This window comes from Opisthorchis viverrini (assembly GCF_000715545.1).
Source record: "Opisthorchis viverrini unplaced genomic scaffold opera_v5_437, whole genome shotgun sequence".
Classification (NCBI taxonomy): domain Eukaryota; kingdom Metazoa; phylum Platyhelminthes; class Trematoda; order Opisthorchiida; family Opisthorchiidae; genus Opisthorchis; species Opisthorchis viverrini.
The window spans coordinates 282,786-301,849 of NW_008752100.1; the positions used below are offsets into that span (position 1 = coordinate 282,786).

The window sequence follows — 19,064 nt, forward strand, 5'->3', positions numbered from 1 at the left end:
GTGAATTTCTCGAAAACAGTCCGATTTAGGTTCAAGTAGAACCCGGGGACTGCGCCTACCTGATGAGCCCAGAGTGGAGGGGAGAAACCGGTCGTAGGCTGTCGAAGATTTTTCAGCAACCTAGTGAGTAGTTTCCCTCATGAAAACTACGAGGGTTCATTTAGAACATCAGAAAACGACTGACTTATCGATTACCATATAATGTCTTGGGCTCAGCCACTGAACACAATAACTGTAAGCAAAGCGCCATATCAGAAAAGTACATTTATAAATAGGTTGCAAGGATGAGTGGACGGTGAGCACGATCTCACCGGATAAAACCCTGAAGTAAGGGCCCCCTACATAAGACTTTGAGTTTCGCTTAGAGAGGAGTTACTGGGCGGTTATGGTAAAGTCAACGCTTACAAGTGAATTTTTGATGACAAAGTGAAAATTGACGCAGCCAAACTAAAATCACATCTACCGTTTCTAGTGTGACCTGACGGATGATATTCATACGAGTAGACGGCATTCGATAAATCATACTGGACAAGTGATTCTGGTTAACTTAGTGGTTCGAATATATAAAGGTATTCGCAATCGTAATGGTCACGTTTTCCGCTTCTAGAGCTCGAACGCAGATCGATGCAGATCGATAGACGCCCTGGTACTCTGTGAAACAGAAGCTAAGTTGTGCGACCCACGCAGTTTGCGGAAAGCCCGCACACCAAGGAACAGATTCACAATAAATAATCATGGATTGGCAATCTGTCCTTAAGGTTTTTGTTTAACAAACTGTTTGACACTAACGAGCTGGACATTTAGATGTACTGTTCTTGAATATTCTTGGGAAAGAAACTTATAGTCGATGTTTTACAGCTTAGGAAGCCCCGTAAGTGATAAACTGCGGCCGTGAATAGGAAGATTTTATTGGGACCGAAATGAACTGTCTGAATTCCGTCCCATCTGGGTGGGTCTTTATATTTATATTCATTTTTAAATGCACAAATGCAAATAATTCACTCGGTGAACATTGACCAATTCCAGCACCATTTGAAGAACTTTCAAAGAGGGAGATTTCACGCTCCATAGGGCAGAAGAGTGGATTTGGTTTGAGATAACTTCAAACTGTAAGCTCAGTTCAGCGGTCCGTTGAGAGTCCCGAGGAAGTTGTAGGACTGCAGCCTACCGAAGTATATGAATACGCTTCAAGGGTCGTAAAGCTCAGCGCGGCAGTAAACTAATCCAATGATGTGAACAACCAGACGTCTGTCTCCTGTTTTATGGCCATACGAGCAGTAAGCGACTGATTTATACGTCTCTTTACTAATAGTATGTATTCGAAAGTACATGCGGTTCATATTTCGGTGTAAAACTATCGAGTTTAGGGCAATCGCAATGAGATTTCAAACAGGCTACTGTACCTGCCCGTATGCAGTACAGTCAACAGTAGGAAAATGGTACGCATTTTGGGCACCCTGTTAACTTCGTTGTTGAGGGCCGGGTCGGATGATATCAGTGGAATCCGAAACAAAAATAGATCGCACACTGCGAATGCTTCGGTCCGATCAAAACATGTGCTTGGACAACTGTGCCTGAATTCTAGTTTTGCCGGAATTTCGCAGTGACACGGCTCAGGACGTTGGTAAGACGAACTGTGTACACTATGAGGATTATTCCGCATCTGGATTATGCAGAGTGTCTTTTACGCAACCGTTCACAATAAAGTTTAGGTACGAAAGTAAAAGAACAATTGTTGGACAGTTGATCAGACATCCAAATTAGGTGGAAAAACCGCAGAATCTTTTTTGCAAGATTCAGTGTGTCCATCTAATACAGAGCGAGGAACATCAGTGTGGCTTTATCACAAATGTGGACGGGTATGGCTGACTGAACAGTCTGGAAGTATTGCACAGCCAACGAAAACTTTTGCAGATTTGCCCCCAACTGGTGTAGGAAACAAATCAATTCAGTGAGGGGTACTTTCGTTCAGACTAACTGTTAGGCGGGATTCCACATGGACCTCGATTTACCACTCGTAGTCAGGTGCTGCTATGGCCGAGAAGCTCATCCCACGCAGGAGTGATCAAAAGTTCCGGACTCTTGCCGGTCCGGCATCAACCCAAGATCTGATTGGTCGAAAGTCTGGACCCAACAGCCAATTATGACCCAGCATCGGCCGAATGCCGGTCGCCAATGACGCGTCCAGAGCGCGTCAGAATTTCCAGAAAGTTATTGCCGCATACGCTATATATATGAAGCGCTGTACAAGCGTTCCTGCCTTCGTTTTGAGCATTAATATACCTTGTGCACCTTTGGTGGTTGTTTCGACGTGAACGCTATCTTGGGAGGCTCAGACCGAGAACTAAGCTGATAAAAATACCGTTACTACACGAATTACTCAGTTTCCACGGAAACAGACCTGTGTCTCCTAGCATTTGAGGACCGGTGCTGGTGAAGAGGATTGCAACCAGACATCGAAAATCTGGTCGTTGGATGATGAGGGGATTTGAACCCAGTGCGCTCAAGTGGATACACATCAATGGTTCTGTGAGAGATCAGGTAAAGCAGACTCTTAGCCTCAACGTGTTCGAACCGAATAAATGCAGTTTCTGGCCTGCAACCCTTACCTTTCGCCTCCCATGTGTCCAACTTTCGCTGATCCCACAAAGGAGCAATGGACGTGAAACTTTGACGGGCGGTACACTCCCATCAAGATGTTAGTTTTATCCCTCATGCAGACATGAAGCGGTCGGGCGATCCTACCACTCATACGATCTCATGGTGCGCGTTTGTGTGCACATGTAAAAATGTCCACCGGCTTTGACATCCGTCAACTGGCCCAGGCCAACCTTCAGCGCATGGTTTCGTTCCACATACACTTTTGGTTTTCGTGCTGTCCGGCTCACATGGTGTATGTTGTATCGATCCTTGTAACCTCGTCACCTCGTCATAGACACATTCCCTATTTGGGTCACTCTGCGGCTAACGTGCTGTTCAGCAGTACGATGGTGCTAGCTGTCCGGAATTAAAGTGATTTATAGTAGACAAGGAACATTCATAGTTTGAGGTGGTTTTGGAAATCACTAGACATAGTCTGGAACGAGAATTAGCGCAATGAAGACTCATCAGTAACAGTCACGTATGCACGTAACCAAGCCACTGTGGTATTCGGCGAATAATCAAAAATCCTGTCACGTGTTTTCACGCCACCTCAAGTAAGGATTTCCACTTACTTTGGTGCAAAGATTGTTGTAAATGAGAGTGTGGTGGACTGTTTTTTCCGTAAAACTTGTGAATATTAACGTTACGGGCGGGTAGAAACAGGATTATTCTGTAAAATTTCAATAGGCAGCAAGTATCGTGGGTCAACGAAAGTCTGATCACCTGCATTTTATTCGTACAGCATTTATCTATCCCATTTCTCTTTGAGGAGCAACATTTAAGCAACTTTAGGGGTGATTTACGTCAGCTATTTTTCCACGTTTACAAGTTTGTTGCTCCTGCTTTATGAGTTCGGGTGGCTCATCAAACTGTACACCACTAGTTCTCTTCCAAAATTCCCCTTTTCATCTGTTGTACACTTAGACGCGAGCTGGAGTGCTTCAATCGATTAAGTGAGGAAGAACTGAAACAAACTGGGATTCCACCGACGTATCGACGAAGTTGCTGCGATCCCACATGTTGTCACCCATCCTTGGCTTTGCCACTCGATGCGATCGAGACGTATTCAGCTCAACTTGAAGAGATAGAGGAACAGCAAAAACAGATCCGAGCAAGCATGGGGCTTGATGGAGATGGCTGTGTAAACGAATGTAAAGCCACTTTCACGGGTCTGGTGTTTGTTGGACTAAATTCTCCAGAGTCTTCACTCACGTGAGTTGCTATTCGCCAAAGACACGGTACTATGACAAACGCCTGTCAATATTTTCATATCTCTGCCTTAAATTGAAGTTTTTGACCTTGGATTGAGTCAATCTATTCCCTAGTCACTGAACCTATTTTTTTCATTTCACTGCACGAACTCATATAAGTGCAATCCAGTTTTGGAAACTTTGTTACAGTCGAAACACCCTAAGATGACACCACGGTCGAATAACCAGCCACGACTGGCTCGCAAGAACGGCTTCAGTTTCAGGGTCATCTGCAATCTTATCGAAATTGAAGTGATATTCATTAGCGAGATAGGTTGTCCGTTGTTCATTTGAATCCTTCGGGACATAACATCTGGTTTGTCACTGAACAAGGGACTGAACAAGATGAGCGATTTCTTACAAAGATACAGCAACTAGCAACAGATGAGTTGTAACTAAGCCGATTAGATCAAAAAAGGTAGACAGTGTTGGCTGTCGTTCCGTTTCTGAAGCCTTGATGGTGGTGTGAAGATAGCTTGCTTACACTACCATCAGCTTAAATGTCCGGAGGCCAGCTGTCACTAATAACCGAATATCACATCATCTGGACGGATGTGTCACGTGCAAGACGCGGACCAAACGAAGACATGCCCTAATTGGTCAGAATGCCAGCCAATCTGGATCGAGCATCTTGGACTAGACGCTTCTCGCCCCCTCGCGGAGATTCCAGCACGATCTTGTGGAACACCGTTTGATTACCCTATAAATACACTTGTAGTAATTTCCCTTTGTCTAGAGATACCGTGCCTTTTGATATACCGTATTGGGCGGAGCAGGAAACCAATGGACCGATACAGAGGTGCACTACCGTTCACAAGACACAACACTACAAATGTCTCAGATGAAGAATAATTTCACAAAATAAGTGCAACTTTCATCTGACGAGTTGTCATTCAATGGGCTAGACAAAAAGTTTGACCACGTGATCACTTTGATCCCGTGGCATTACATCACGTCGCAGTGCGAGTTAATCACACTCCTGATCAGCCGCTCGTCATCGAAAGGTTATGCTTTCAAACGAAAAACCAGAAGGTCGTGGGTTCTGTACTCCCTCAGCGTTTGGGAATAGATAGGCTTCAGTTACGGGACGAAATCTCGGTTCAGGATAACGTAGCTCCTAATGGTTTTGGGGGGAGGTTTGTGGAAGGAAATGTCTGTCAGCGACGTTAGATGGAAAAGACACCAGATTTACGCAAAAATACAGTTCATATCCTTTTGTGCTAGAACAGCGATTCAAACCACACTGTCCAGCTCAAACAAAAGTCACCACGATATTTAGTTATCGAACTGCCCGTCTCACAGCCCGAGCTCGAGACCCTTCGAAATCACCTCAGTTATCGCGACGATCGCATTTAAATCAAATGGTTTGCGGCAAAAATCGCGAGTAAGTGAAAAACAAAGTTTGGTGAAGAGCTGGATAATTTGATGAGTGTTGTGTTTTATTGATCCAGGATGATTCATTTGCTTCTGAAGGCCTTGCTAGTATACTTACACTTCTGTTGCCCTTGCTGCATTTCGCACACGTATAACGTACTTTGGGATATTTCTGATAACTGTATGGATGAACTCTTTTCAAATATGACAGCCACACTTTGAGGAGTGATGGATATCTGGAAAGCTAACTCGTACACATCGGTTTTGAGTAACAATGCTTTCAGCTGTTAGAACGTTTCGTCCGTTGGCAAGAGTCTTCTAGCATACAGGTTTTGACGAATCCGAACTGGTCTTCCAAATGTCCATAGCCTTAAAGTATTTTGAATCCTTTATTCGATACTTAAAATAGACTTTGTAGCATAACCTAACGGACTGCGTTCTAAAGGCCTTCAAACTATCCTGACAATTTTCCATTATTCTAAAATCGTGTTATGTCAGTACCGATTCTCGGATTACTGGGGAAAAACTATCACGTTGTTTCCTTCTAATCAATAAATGACCTTTTATCTATTGATTTCTACGTTTCTATCAACGTAGTATGTTTGAACATTGTCGAGGACACCCTTGATTGGCTGTCGCTGTGACGGGCTGTTGATGTTGATCAGCTAAATTACACGAAATGTTGTGCCCAACTCTACAGTGACGCACATTACTGTACTTGAAAGAACCTTTCCTACATATGTATATATTTTGTTACCCTTTCTTTCTCATTCTGAAGGCCGACCATTCAGTTCCTCGTTTTAGATTTCATCTTTGAGATTCATTGTCAGTGAAAAATTTTGTCCTCTTTGAATTTATGGAAAAGTGATGTGATGCGCACTTTCTGACCGACAACTTTGTTCTTCGGAGGACACCAAAACAGGCGTTTGGCACACCCACACATCCCATTCCAGCTGGGCTGATTTTAGAGAGCACATGATAGTGCGAGTAGATTCGAGAACACCTTTTAAAAGCTCAGACGAAGGATAAAATTTACCCGATGTGTAAAACTTACATGTGAGAAATCGTCACTCGGGACACCAGTATGGACGTGAGACCACGTGAGGTGGATTACGTAACCAAAGAATGTGTCAGTCTGGTCCCGGGTCAAGGGGGAACTAATGACGCTGGTGGTCAGCCGTCCCCAGCCGTACTATTAACTATTCAGTCTTTGGTTCTAGACTCCCTCACGTATGGTGCGATGCCGACCGCTGATGAGTCCCAATAGGGATGAAATAGCAGAAGAGTGTTCCCCAGTTTCTCAACGTAGACTGGATTCGCTCACACGACAAACTGGGGACGGGAAGACTCAGTGGTTAGGGCCGAGGGGTCCTTGCCTAAAGATCGACCCCTGACTCTTGACTTCCCCTGTCTAGGTTTTGGGCAAACTGGCAATTAGCAATGAGCTTGCCAAATGCCAAACTCGGTCACAAGCGTTGAAAATTTGGTTACTATAGAAGAACTGTATGCGGAGAAGGTCATTCGATGGGCACAATAAAAGTTAAACAGGAATGTTCAAGCGTACTTCTTCTATACCCTAGAAACTCCTAATCGATTGCATTTTGTACTCTGAAGGCTATTTATACATTTGTTGCTTGTAAAAACTGTTGTGCACTTTGCACTACTTATGAGCAGCACGATTAATGGAACGAAATCCATCCAACTCACTTCGACAACCTCCTTCCATTCAGTATAGCAAAGGAGTTATTTTCACTGGCTAAAATCACAATCCCACTCTCATATACCGTTCACCCGGAAACCCACAAACACGGTGTTGTATGGAGCAGTTTCGAATCCCCTCTGCCCCAAGCCGTACGAAAACTTCGCCAACCGTTTCAGGAACTGCTGCTGGCGCCGGCAGCAGAAGAGCTCATCTGGTAAGTTGTGTCGTGAATTTCCCGTTTACTTTATTTGTGAACCCTTTGTGTTTGTTGAACTCACCGTCGCAATACTAGTTGAATTACGCGGCTGAATTTGCAGCCCCGATATCCGGACGTGTGGTGTGGTGAACAGTGTCTAACACAGGGCTGCTGTCATTACCCAACCAATCACTGTTCAATGTAAACGAGACATGAGTGCCCACAACTAAGCTGTCATTGTCTGACTGTATGACTGCTTGTCTGTAACACGCATGCCGAATAGACTCGTTAACGTTAGCCATATTGGCTACCATGTTTGGTGTATTACACCGACATAAGCGCCAAGCGAAGGTCATCATCATCGTCATCATCATCAGTGGGATCGGTGTTGAAAGCCACCTTACACTAATAAGTCCGTGTGCACCTTCCAGTGGGAACCAGTTGGAACCCCCGCCCCCACACTTTCGAATAACTTATTCATTGTTTGGTTGGGTTTGTGTATACCTACAATCCACGCAGTTATTTTTTTCTGTTGTTTTACAATCCGGACAAGGAAGCATATCCAAATGAACTAATACTGCTTTTTCCCATTCAGATTTTTATGGATTTATCCGTATCTCGCAAATCAAAATTTTTAAACAGTTATTCCGCTGCGGTTTCAACGATCCGAACGAAATGCCACCCTCGCCGAGTTGTATCGCCTAAGTGCTAACATCCAAGAAAAGTCTAAAGAGGAATTTAATTGAATTACATACCTAGAGATGAAAAATCCTGGTGGACTAGCAGAACTTTCTGAAAATCAACGCTTGCCGGAAGAAGACAGAATATTTGTAATGCATTACTCATGAGGTCGTTGAAAACCGTTCGACAGCCTTCAGCAACCTTATGAGAAGTACATTACAAAGGTACACATTTATCGCGAGTTCTCGAATATCGTAGAGACTCTGACATGAGGCAGCACATTCAGTTGCCTGAAAACATCCAAACGAGAAGTTCAGCTGGGTTCCAGGTGAGTCTGTCGCAAAACTAAATTAGTTTGCAAATGAGCGTATTTTGCTAAGAATAGATATTAGTTCAAGGAGGAAAGACGGCTAGCCAGTTCTGGAAAGGCGCTTCCCATCGCGTTGTGGGAACGTTTGCTGCCCACTGTGGTTGCTTTGTTATTCAACGACGTTAGGCCCACTTTTTATTTGCACGAATGCGGTGTAAGCGTTGCATGCCAAAATAAACAAGCATTCGATAATTAATAGACTCCAACTATTCCCCACATTCTTTATTTGCAGGACTAACTTGATGCAAAGGCGTCACCGAGGACTCTTTTGGCAAGTAGTGGTGTTCTTCAGGGCTTTCGGAATTTTCGCCTTGGCACTACTTCTTTCCTCACCGTCTTACCTCCTGATCGCGTTGAATTACATCAGTCAACTCAAAGTGTTGGCACCGGAATTTGTGAGTCATTTCTCTCTGTCTGTCTGTTTGTCTGTCCGTCTTGCTTTGTGTCTGTGTCTGTGAACATAAGCTGTGTGATCCCATCAGACCACAGTTCTTTGAAGCAGTCCCTGAGTATGATGATTTTAGCCACAAAGTTTGGGGGAGATTGGCAGATGCAGAAACGTTTACTTCTTAGCCAAGAAACGGGTGTTCTTGCTGCTTGGACACCCTGCATCTTGAGTAGCATTTCCAAAGACTCAGTTGAAGTGGGCGCGCCTCCTTGTCCTAATCAGAGCGTATGACAGATTTAAAATTCGTGTGTTTGAACGATTCACTTCAGCATGATCTTTTAAACGTTTTAGGCGAAGATGCATTGGGGGAAATGAAACAGGTATCAGGTTACGGAGTTACCCTAAACAACCCGACAGCTCTGGTGCGCTTCTGAAGTGTCAGGATCTCCAGACAGGGATTCAGGGCCGTGGCTGTCCGGTACAAGAAGGACAATTGAGTTGATTTATACACTCTTCTGCATACCGATTTGGTATCGAAGGGGGGAGACTCACCCGGAACTCAGCTGAATATCTCGTCTACGGTTTTCTTATGAGTAGCATATTAAGTCTATACAGTGTATCGCGATATCTGGAATATCTTACCAACCGAAACATTAGACAACCTGGTGCAGCACAAATAAACGTTTAAGAGCCCCCCAAATGAGGAACTCAGCTGATTTGTAGGTGAGTTTCTTGTAAAAAAGACAAAGTGAAATGCAAATGAGTGTATGTGTCAAATTTCGTGTAATTTGGGTTCAAGTAGAACATAGTGTTGACATCTAAACGGAGACTGCACCTACCTGATGAGCCAGTCCCAAGAAAGGCGAAAACGGTCGTGGGCTGTCGAAGAGTGTTCAGCAACCATGTGAGTAGTCGCCCTTATGAAAATATACTGCGATATATCGCACATCGTACCAACTGAAACTGACGGCCTGTGTGCAACATATACAGTTGAAGAATATCATAAACGGGGAATTCATTTGTGTCTCCCGTGAAAACCAAATCGATTTACAAATGAGTTTATTTGTCAAGGTCATAACTATTGTTTTGTGTATCTGTGGCTGTCGAACTGGATTGCAGTTGAAAGTAGACGGTGCGAAAATGTCCTGAATTGTAGTTGTCAAAATCAGTTCGATTTGTGTTCAAGTAGGACATAAGGTTGACGCGTACTCGGAGACTGCGCCTATCTGATGAGCCCCAAGAAGGGCAAAACTGGTCGTGATCTGCCGAAAAGTTTTCACAACCTCACGAAGGAGGGCATCATAAGAACAATCGATCTTCTTGCTGCAACCGTAAGGTCGACCTTCACTATAGTGCATTCTTAATATACTCGAGTGTTTTGCTGACACAGTCTCAGTAGTGCTAGAAGTCTGTTCCCTGACTCCAGGTAAAACTCCGTTGTGGACGATAAAACACGCCATTTCGTCTGAAAGATATGGCTCGCTGCCACAAAAAATACTTAGGAACACAACTAATTCTGACGTTACTGGGACTTATCCTATGGATGTAGAGAAACCACTAGGAGTACCCTTTTGAGTTCAACACGACGTATCGGATAAGTTGAATAAACTTTACTTCATGTTACCGCAAAAAGACTTCAAGTTCCCAATGAACAGAACCTTTATAGACTTGCTTCTGAGAAGATTAGTCTTAGTTCAGATGGTATCTTGACTGACTTGGAGGGAAATCCCTTCTACCACATTAAATGAACTTACACTGACTTTGAGGCAAGGCATGGACAGTCAAATGAGAATAGACGACATGCTAGCACTCTAACCCAAACTCGCTGTGAATAACCGTTTGATTGTCAGCTGTTAGGCTTGCCAGTCACGTGATTTCTTCCCTGAAATCTGTTGTAGTCATCACCACCCTTTTAGGTCAAACAGACCTGGGAAGCTCATCGGCTCATAGTGATCAACCTTACAAGACGCCAAAACTGAGTACAAGAGATTTTTTATAACAACATTCGACAAAGTGTCTATGGGTTCAGACATACGTACTAATGGGAGATGGCTCAAAATACGCAGACAGCACAGAACCAACTTCTAGGACACGTCAACCAACCGTAGTCTCAAATTTCAACGTAGCAAGGGACTCCAGGAACCCCTCGGGTCTTCAGATCTGGCGGCTCCATAGTGTACCTGACTTCCGATACAGTCGCTTGTTTGTCTCGTGAATTCACTGTATCAGTAATACATCATGGGAAGATGTTACAAATACATGCATACCGCTAGTTCTAAGAGCAACATAATTCCTGAAAAGCTCTTGACCTTCCTTGGCATTACACACAACCCTATACCTCAATGAATCCTCTTGGAAGCGGTACAAATATTCCTGATTGGAAGCTTTCCAGCGCCTTTTTTTTCCGGTTGAACGTGTAGTGTGAGGAGTATTCCATCCTTTCTGCCTACAAACAACTCCTATCCAACGATACTTTCTGTAGCGTATAACATGTGTTCGTGCACTGCAATCAAGATTGCTGGGCTACTCGTCCTGCCACGATGCGACCGAGTTCGTCAAACATTTTAAAGAACAATCGATCTTCTTGCTGCAACCGTAAGGTCGACCTTCACTATAGTGCATTCTTAATATACTCGAGTGTTTTGCTGACACAGTCTCAGTAGTGCTAGAAGTCTGTTCCCTGACTCCAGGTAAAACTCCGTTGTGGACGATAAAACACGCCATTTCGTCTGAAAGATATGGCTCGCTGCCACAAAAAATACTTAGGAACACAACTAATTCTGACGTTACTGGGACTTATCCTATGGATGTAGAGAAACCACTAGGAGTACCCTTTTGAGTTCAACACGACGTATCGGATAAGTTGAATAAACTTTACTTCATGTTACCGCAAAAAGACTTCAAGTTCCCAATGAACAGAACCTTTATAGACTTGCTTCTGAGAAGATTAGTCTTAGTTCAGATGGTATCTTGACTGACTTGGAGGGAAATCCCTTCTATCACATTAAATGAACTTACACTGACCTTGAGGCAGGGCATGGACAGTCAATTATTCACGAATGAGAATAGGCGATACGCAAGCACTCTAACCCAAACTCGCTGTGAATAACCGTTTGATTGTCAGCTGTTAGGCTTGCCAGTCACGAGATTTCTTCCCTGAAATCTGTTGTAGTCATCACCACCCTCTTAGGTCAAACAGACCTGGGAAGCTCATCGGCTCATAGTGATCAACCTTACAAGACGCCAAAACTGAGTACAAGAGATTTTTTATAACAACATTCGACAAAGTGTCTATGGGTTCAGACATACGTACTAATGGGAGATGGCTCAAAATACGCAGACAGCACAGAACCAACTTCTAGGACACGTCAACCAACCGTAGTCTCAAATTTCAACGTAGCAAGGGACCGCTCGGGTCTTCAGATCTGGCGGCTCCAAAGTGTACCTGACTTCCGATACAGTCGCTTGTTTGTCTCGTGAATTCACTGTATCAGTACTACATCATGGGAAGATGTTACAAATACATGCATACCGCTATTTCTAAGAGCAACATAATTCCTGAAAAGCTCTTGACCTTCCTTGGCATTACACACAACCCCATACCTCAATGAATCCTCTTGGAAGCGGTACAAATATTCCTGATTAGAAGGTTTCCAGCGCCTTTTTTTCCGGTTGAACGTGTAAAAGTGTAAGGAGTATTCCATCCTTTTTGCCTACAAACAACTCCTGTCCAACGATACTTTCTGTAGCGTATAACGTGTGTTCGTGCACTGCAATCAAGATTGCTGGGCTATTCGTCCTGCCACGATGCGACCGAGTTCGTCAAACATTTTACAGAGGCCTCGCAAATGACGTAAAGTTGTCTAGCCATTTTGACGCACCAGCAATTGACAAGGCGATCAAAAAGGGACACAACTTCTGTTTCATTTAGAATATAATCATTTACCAGTGGGTACCAGCGCTTCTTCTGGTCGGATCTGCAGCCCTGGTTAAACTTCTGGTGGTGCGCAGTGAGTACTGGAACAACCACGGGACGTACAGCGGACAAGAGAAAGTCGGTCAGCGACGTCTGTATGCTTTTCTGGTGGTCAGCATCTTGCTTCTGCCATCTCTGGGCGTGAGTGGGTGAGTTCTTTTGAAACTGAAACAAAATGCAAAAACATTTCAATCAAGCATCTTAGACAAGGGATTTTGCAAGTGAGACCCGCGAAATTCTGCAAAATCGAAGCGTTACTTATTCATAGTCAGTCATCAGGCCGCATCTCAAAACTTCAGAGAGGTGGAAGAGTTGCAACCTCATGAAGGAGCTTTCAATCGAAGCGGCGTAACCAAATTACGAATAAACCAGTTCAAATATAGTTCAAATATAGTTCAAATATATAGGACCCCCATAAACTGCGTGAACCAGAATTGACAAGCTACCATGTGGCGTCTGGGCGAACAACCAGACTACTCATTTTCGAAAAAGCTTGCTGACAATCGGTAGATTTATTGCTGGGCCACGTTTGGCTTTCGACACAAAAGCTTCGTCAAGCCAAGTGACTAGGTTCCGAGTTTGGTCGAGATTAAAGGCAGGAGGAGAACCAATCAGCTAAGTCAAGCTAAATCTTTGTTGGCCGAGGGATTTTAGTGTGTTAGAGTGGTTGAACAAGTGTTGGGTTGGTGGGGAAACCTACATGTGTTTGGGTCCAGCCTAGGATGTAGTTCTTCTGGTCCGGTTCATTTGATGGTTCCTTTTGAACTTCGTTTGAACCTTCTATCGGTCTGCGTGGGTGAGCTAGTGTCAAGAAAGTTGTGTAAGAGGGATGCTGTGACCTTTGGTCGGTTGGGGTTTCCACCCCTACACCCCGGTTTTTTCTAATGGTTCTAAGTGGATTGACAACCACACCGTCACGTGTCAATTAGGCTTATCTAAGACCGCTTTCCATACGCTCGCTAGCTCCACACCCTCGGTTCTATTCACGCTGTAAAGCTTAGTAATTTCCACCGCCCCGGCTATCAGCCGCTGTGTTGTGAATCGCAGTCACCGTCTTAAAACTTCCACATTCTCCAGATCTATTCTATGTCCCGTGTCTAAGGCATGTACCGCCATCGCTGAGTCCTTGACCAGCGTTTGGTATTCTTCTGCATCCCTTGGTGGTTTGTTAATCCTTCTTTTATGCTCACCAATTCTGGTGTGCAATTCCTTGGCAGTTTGTCCTAGGTAAACCTTAGCGCAATCGTTGCAGTTAATTTTGTACACACAGTCCCTAGTCCTTTCAGCCGGCAGTGCAATAATATAAATATTTCGAAATTTCCCATTTACAGTAAGACCACGGATGGGTTGACGAACATGTTTTCGGCAAGTCATACAATTGCAAAGGTTAAGAGAGTATGGTGTACATGGGCCAGAAAACCGAGTGAGAAACGACATTGGCTACCTATCAAACAACAATTAGTTCAAGTAACCAATAGGGTGATTCGAGCTTGTCAGTACGGGCAGTTCTGTGGTTGTGTTCAGTAAACGGTGTAAGTCTGGGGGAGGTGAGTTAGACCATGGCAAGTATAATACACCAACAGAGCGTTTTTGCGGACAAAAGAATCCGGTAGCGATGTCGTATGGCGATAGCTTCAGCCACTGCAATGGTGTGCTGCTGTACTGATCTGGATTGGTTAGCTGGTGCCTTGTAGACAATGCGGAAGCTTTGGCTGGGTATTACGTTGTGATCCATGTGTGCTAGGTGTTGTACTACTGATATACTACTGGTTATCGTCTTCCAAGCTCCAGAAGCTAGCCAAGGTGGATTGGCTGAGTTGCCTGCTCGAGCGTCCGATGAATTCCGCTGCAGAGCAGCAGAAGAATGAGTACACTAGCACATTGTGGGCATTCAGTCTTTGAGACAAAAGAAGCACAGACAGTTGCGGGTTCAGTGTTGCGACCGGGAAATTTAAATTTTTCTTTGGAGCCCTCATCAGTGCAACGGCCGTTTAGCCCTCCATCCTTTAGTCATGAACTGGGCACTTGCATTCCCGTTTGGCGGGCTCACCTGTTGGAATGCTTCGGGCGATGATCAGTCGGTAAGTGAGACCATTTAATCATTTGATCCGAGCGAGAACTTGACTGGGGCAGCATCTTGCTTACTGAGTCACTGTAAACTTTGATCGAAAGCAAAACATGTTAGCGACAGAAATGATTTTTCTAGTTTTGATGCGTATCGTAAAGGAAGTTTATCGAATCTGCGTCGTGATTTATGCCCCAGCAAATGTTCCCTCCAGGACGATTTCTTGCTATTTTCACTTCTATTTCCAGAGTTCCAGCCATTTTGCTCAAGATATTCAACTCCAGTTTGCCGGAAGGGGCCAAGTTGCGAATAGAATGCATCTTCTTGCCTGACAGTTCGGTCCTGTTCATCAACTACATAATCACTTGCTCACTGTTGGGAAGCGGTTTGACTCTGATGCAACTGGATCGGATATTTCTCTTTCTCGTGCGACGTTGGAGCTGTTGCATCCACTCCTCGGCTGAAGCAGAATGTCTGGCGCGGGTAAGCCAGTGCGCGTTTTTTTTAGTTACAATTATACTGGTGGTCATTCAGCGGATGTGGTTGAATCAGTCCTCGAATGTTCATGATGTGTCTTCAAGTGAAGACGTGAGGTTGATCAAATGGATTTTACAGCTATCGTGTAGACAACAGTTCATGATTCACTCGACCCGTCAACGAAGATGTAAGGGATCCAGCCCGTAACAATCCCTACCTTGTAATAATTTACAACCTGGAAAGACAATTAAATAGATAACTTGATGCTGGCAAGCAATTTCCAGTCTCCTCATGAGTTGTAGCAGGGTACGTCTGCATACTTTTTGGAGCAAACTTACGATTTTTTTTACAAGCCTCTGCTCAGATTTTCGTTTTCTTAGGACAATCAGTATCACTAAGACGTGGTGAAAAATCTCCGAGCTATCTGTTCTACAGAATTCTGGAAATCATAGCTCATTCCTCGACAGAGTGCACACAAATGGCAGTAGGGTTTGATTCGTGTCGAGTGGATACCGATTTCCATACTGGTACTGGTGCTGTTCAGCTGTTGAAACATTTCGGTTCCCAGCTGCTATGTCACCCGAAGTTGAGAGGCAGAGATCAGGTCGAACCATAGACCTAACGGTCAGTGAGTTCGCGCTCTAACCACTGAGCCATCTCGCGTAGAAAAAGCCTGACAGTTTTTTAGCTGAAAGCGATGTTTTGAGTAGGCCAGTTTTCTTCTCTGACGAAGCTCATCGTTCCTCAAAAACAGTGGCAAAGTCTGTCACTTCGGGGAAGTGAAAGTTGTGTAAGGGGTTTCCGCCAACTAGTTTCATTAGTTCCCATTTTATTTCGCCTGGTTTTTACGTTAGTATGCAATTTGTCCGTTTCTGACACTGAATGCGTTGACTAACGTTTACCAAACCATGTAGGCGTATGAAGTTTCATTCTGTCGACCTTTGTTTGTCAGCGATTATCCCGTGTGAAGTTTTAACTATAGAGAAAAATCGACGCAAGGATCTCTTCGTCATATGCACAACAGAGCAGTCAGTAAGGAAAATATCAGTTTTATTCCAAAAATATCCAGATGAATGATTAAATAGAAGGCAGATGAATGATTAAACAGAAGGGTGGAAAATCAGGTCTTTGTCCGGAAATCGAAGACCTAGGAGGATCAACGTTCATGGTCACAGGTTTACTCCAGCAACTGACCTACTGTAGATCAACGGAGCAGTTGATGCCGCTTTCAAGTGTGATGAAGCCCGCATCTGTAGCCTAAATTATACCCGAATTGGACTGTCTTAAGTGTGACAGTGTGACATTACTGAGTAGTGAGGGTACATTGGTTTACTCCAGCAACTAACCTACTGTGGATCAATAGAGCAGTTGATGCCGCTTTCAGGTGTGATGAAGCCCGTATCTGTAGCCTAAATTATACCGGACTTGGACTGTCTTGAGTGTGACAGTGTGACATTACTGAGTAGAGCACAGTAATCCGGAAATGAACAGTCGACTGAAACGGAAAACAATCTGCTCCAGGGATGTTATTTCAAGAACAAGTGCTGTTTAGTGTGACCATGCTGCAGTAGCTTCTCAGGCAAGGAATCAAACTGAGTACACATCTGAGTATCGCCTCAAAACCCCGCGTGGATGTTTAAAGTCATCCTGGTTTGCTCGCTTAAGTGGGTGTCTTGATCTTTCGCCCACTCGATTTCCCCTAACGATTTTCAAGCCTGTAATCATCTCAACTCAACGAAATCGTCAATTCTGGTGCATGCGATCGACACCACGTGAGGCATTATAGCCATGAAGTCCCTCAGTGATAGAAACCGTATCGAAATTTCCAACGTTTTGCATCTCCCAGAGTTTTATTTTACACACACACTGGAAATACAGCCCAACTCAAAGAAAGGGGCGGACATTTAAGAAAGTCCGATGAACATTACCGTAGAACTCGAAATTTTACAATTGAAATACATGTGAACCTCATAAACAAGAGATCCAGGTGAGTCTCATATCAGAACCAAATTAGTCTTCAAAATGGGCGTATTTGTGATATGCTACTTGTCTTATTAAGTAGCATAAACGAAAATGAGTCTCACTCAGAACCAAATTAGTCTTCAAAATGGGCGTATTTGTGATATGCTACTTGTCTTATTAAGTAGCATAAACGAAAACATGACTGCGACTAGTAGTGGCATCAGACAATCCTTAGTATTTCAAACAGGTAGTCGTAGAGGCTAGAATACTCAATCATGCTGTTCCCAACATTTCCGACCCTTTGAACTGTGTAACTGTATCAGTGTTGCTGTGAAAGAAAACCTTTAACTGAGGTTGCCAGGTCTTGGCTATGTTTATAGCACGTTCAAAGCTTCTGCTTGATTCTGTTGGGGTCGTCAAATACATGGTTGTGTCAGCCCCATCTCTGCTGTCGGTAGTCAAGTTAGAACAGTACTGTAGAAAGAAAATGCTTATATTGCTCTGTTTCGAGCACACAAGTGATATGAAGATTAAATGTGTGGATCCTGGCGCTCCTCGACAACGTCCATCAAAGTTCAACCTGGCCCCTGTGAATTTCGTGAATTCCGTGTGAAATCAGTGTTCATTCGCCTGTTCACCTACACTCTGCGTGTGTCAAACTGCTTTATTAAATCCATGGGTTTTAAGAAACCTAGCCTATTATTATTCACTAATAAATGATATTGATCGAAAATGATTCCGCAAAGTAGAAACACGGCGCCGTATAGCTTGTGTTGGCTTCATGGGACCAAACTGGAAACTTGTTTTATCTGCTTATTCCGCAAATAATTACTGGTTTCCATAGAACTTTGAAAAGTAAATTCACACGCGGAATACGCCATATTCAGATGTCTCTTCTTGAGGAGATTTTGTGAACAGCCGATGGCGAAAGCATGGTGCAGGTGGTGGCTATAAAGAGAAAATACAGATATTTATCAGTCTGGGAAACAAATAATCTCTCGAGTGAAGATCCGGAGTAATTAACCTGTCTCGGCAAACCCATACGAGTACGGTGGAAACCTGGGTCCTCTGGACAAAAAGCCCATTTTCAAGCTGCCGCATACAACCGTGGTATGTTGATGATGTCAGCCACTTTTGATCATATTTGACACGTAGCAAAGTGGTTCAAAACCCTTCAATTAGATTTTGTCGGCATAAACCAGAGTGCTGGATCATGTTCCTAAGCACCACATGAAGGAATCACACGAAAGGTGAAAGAAGTTTGCTTTTAGTTTAGTCCGGGGAACCCTGGTGCTCGCCTTATCAGTACCAAGGGCCAGAAACATTGGTCATGAATTGGAACGTTACGGACGAGGAAGATTTATTCGTTGACGTAGTTTGTGAGAAACTCACTTGTAATCCCCTAAACTGTACCGTTTTAACATAGGAGAACGCCGGACCGTTCCCGTTCCGTGAACGCTACGCCTCGATGATGTTGATCCAAACAATCGCAGTAGCCTACGCCCCGATCGCCCCCATCATCATACCGTTTGGGATGCTGTACTCTCTGTGTGACTACTGCACGTGTAAGTACGCCCTCGTACAGATATATCATCCAGATTGGAGAGAAGATGGTCGCGGAACAAGGTAAGATTTTTCCAATAAGGCCATGTAACCTTTGAGTGTATCTTGTTCTAATGACTTTGTGCTAGCCAAAGGGGATTTCGTGCATTCAGCTGTCAAGAAAATGATTCGGAACTGTTTAACTCGTCATGTGGTTGAGGCGGATAACCGAAGCACTGTCGCTGTTATCGTTCACTCCATCAAAAGCCTGCCTCATCCTACTAATGACTAGTGCGTGTCCTTTTAAAAACTAGTCGGAGTTTCATTGATACGCTTGCCAGCACACCTGAACACTAATGCTGGTATCCGATTGGGAAATATATTCTTCCAAGTTGGCCTTACATGTCGCTTCCGTTGAAGTAAATTTATTTGTTTACC

At 44.0% G+C, this 19,064-nt stretch overlaps 2 protein-coding genes across 2 annotated transcripts in view; one reads left to right on the plus strand and one right to left on the minus strand.

Moving 5' to 3' along the window:
- The window catches only part of T265_15329 (hypothetical protein), a gene marked incomplete at both ends in the record, with an annotated part of 36,941 nt that overhangs the window by 10,360 nt on the left and 7,517 nt on the right, over positions 1-19,064 (plus strand). The window contains 6 exons of the mRNA XM_009177606.1: positions 3,568-3,855; positions 6,998-7,183; positions 8,449-8,611; positions 12,536-12,729; positions 14,894-15,128; positions 18,511-18,710. Coding sequence (XP_009175870.1) covers positions 3,568-3,855; positions 6,998-7,183; positions 8,449-8,611; positions 12,536-12,729; positions 14,894-15,128; positions 18,511-18,710 — 1,266 coding nt within the window. The remainder of the gene's footprint in view (positions 1-3,567; positions 3,856-6,997; positions 7,184-8,448; positions 8,612-12,535; positions 12,730-14,893; positions 15,129-18,510; positions 18,711-19,064) is intronic.
- Positions 1-19,064, minus strand: part of T265_11057 (hypothetical protein) — a gene marked incomplete at both ends in the record, with an annotated part of 31,310 nt that overhangs the window by 5,028 nt on the left and 7,218 nt on the right. The window contains 2 exons of the mRNA XM_009177607.1: positions 12,551-12,745; positions 17,952-18,032. Of these exons, the coding sequence (XP_009175871.1) occupies positions 12,551-12,745; positions 17,952-18,032 (276 nt within the window). The remainder of the gene's footprint in view (positions 1-12,550; positions 12,746-17,951; positions 18,033-19,064) is intronic.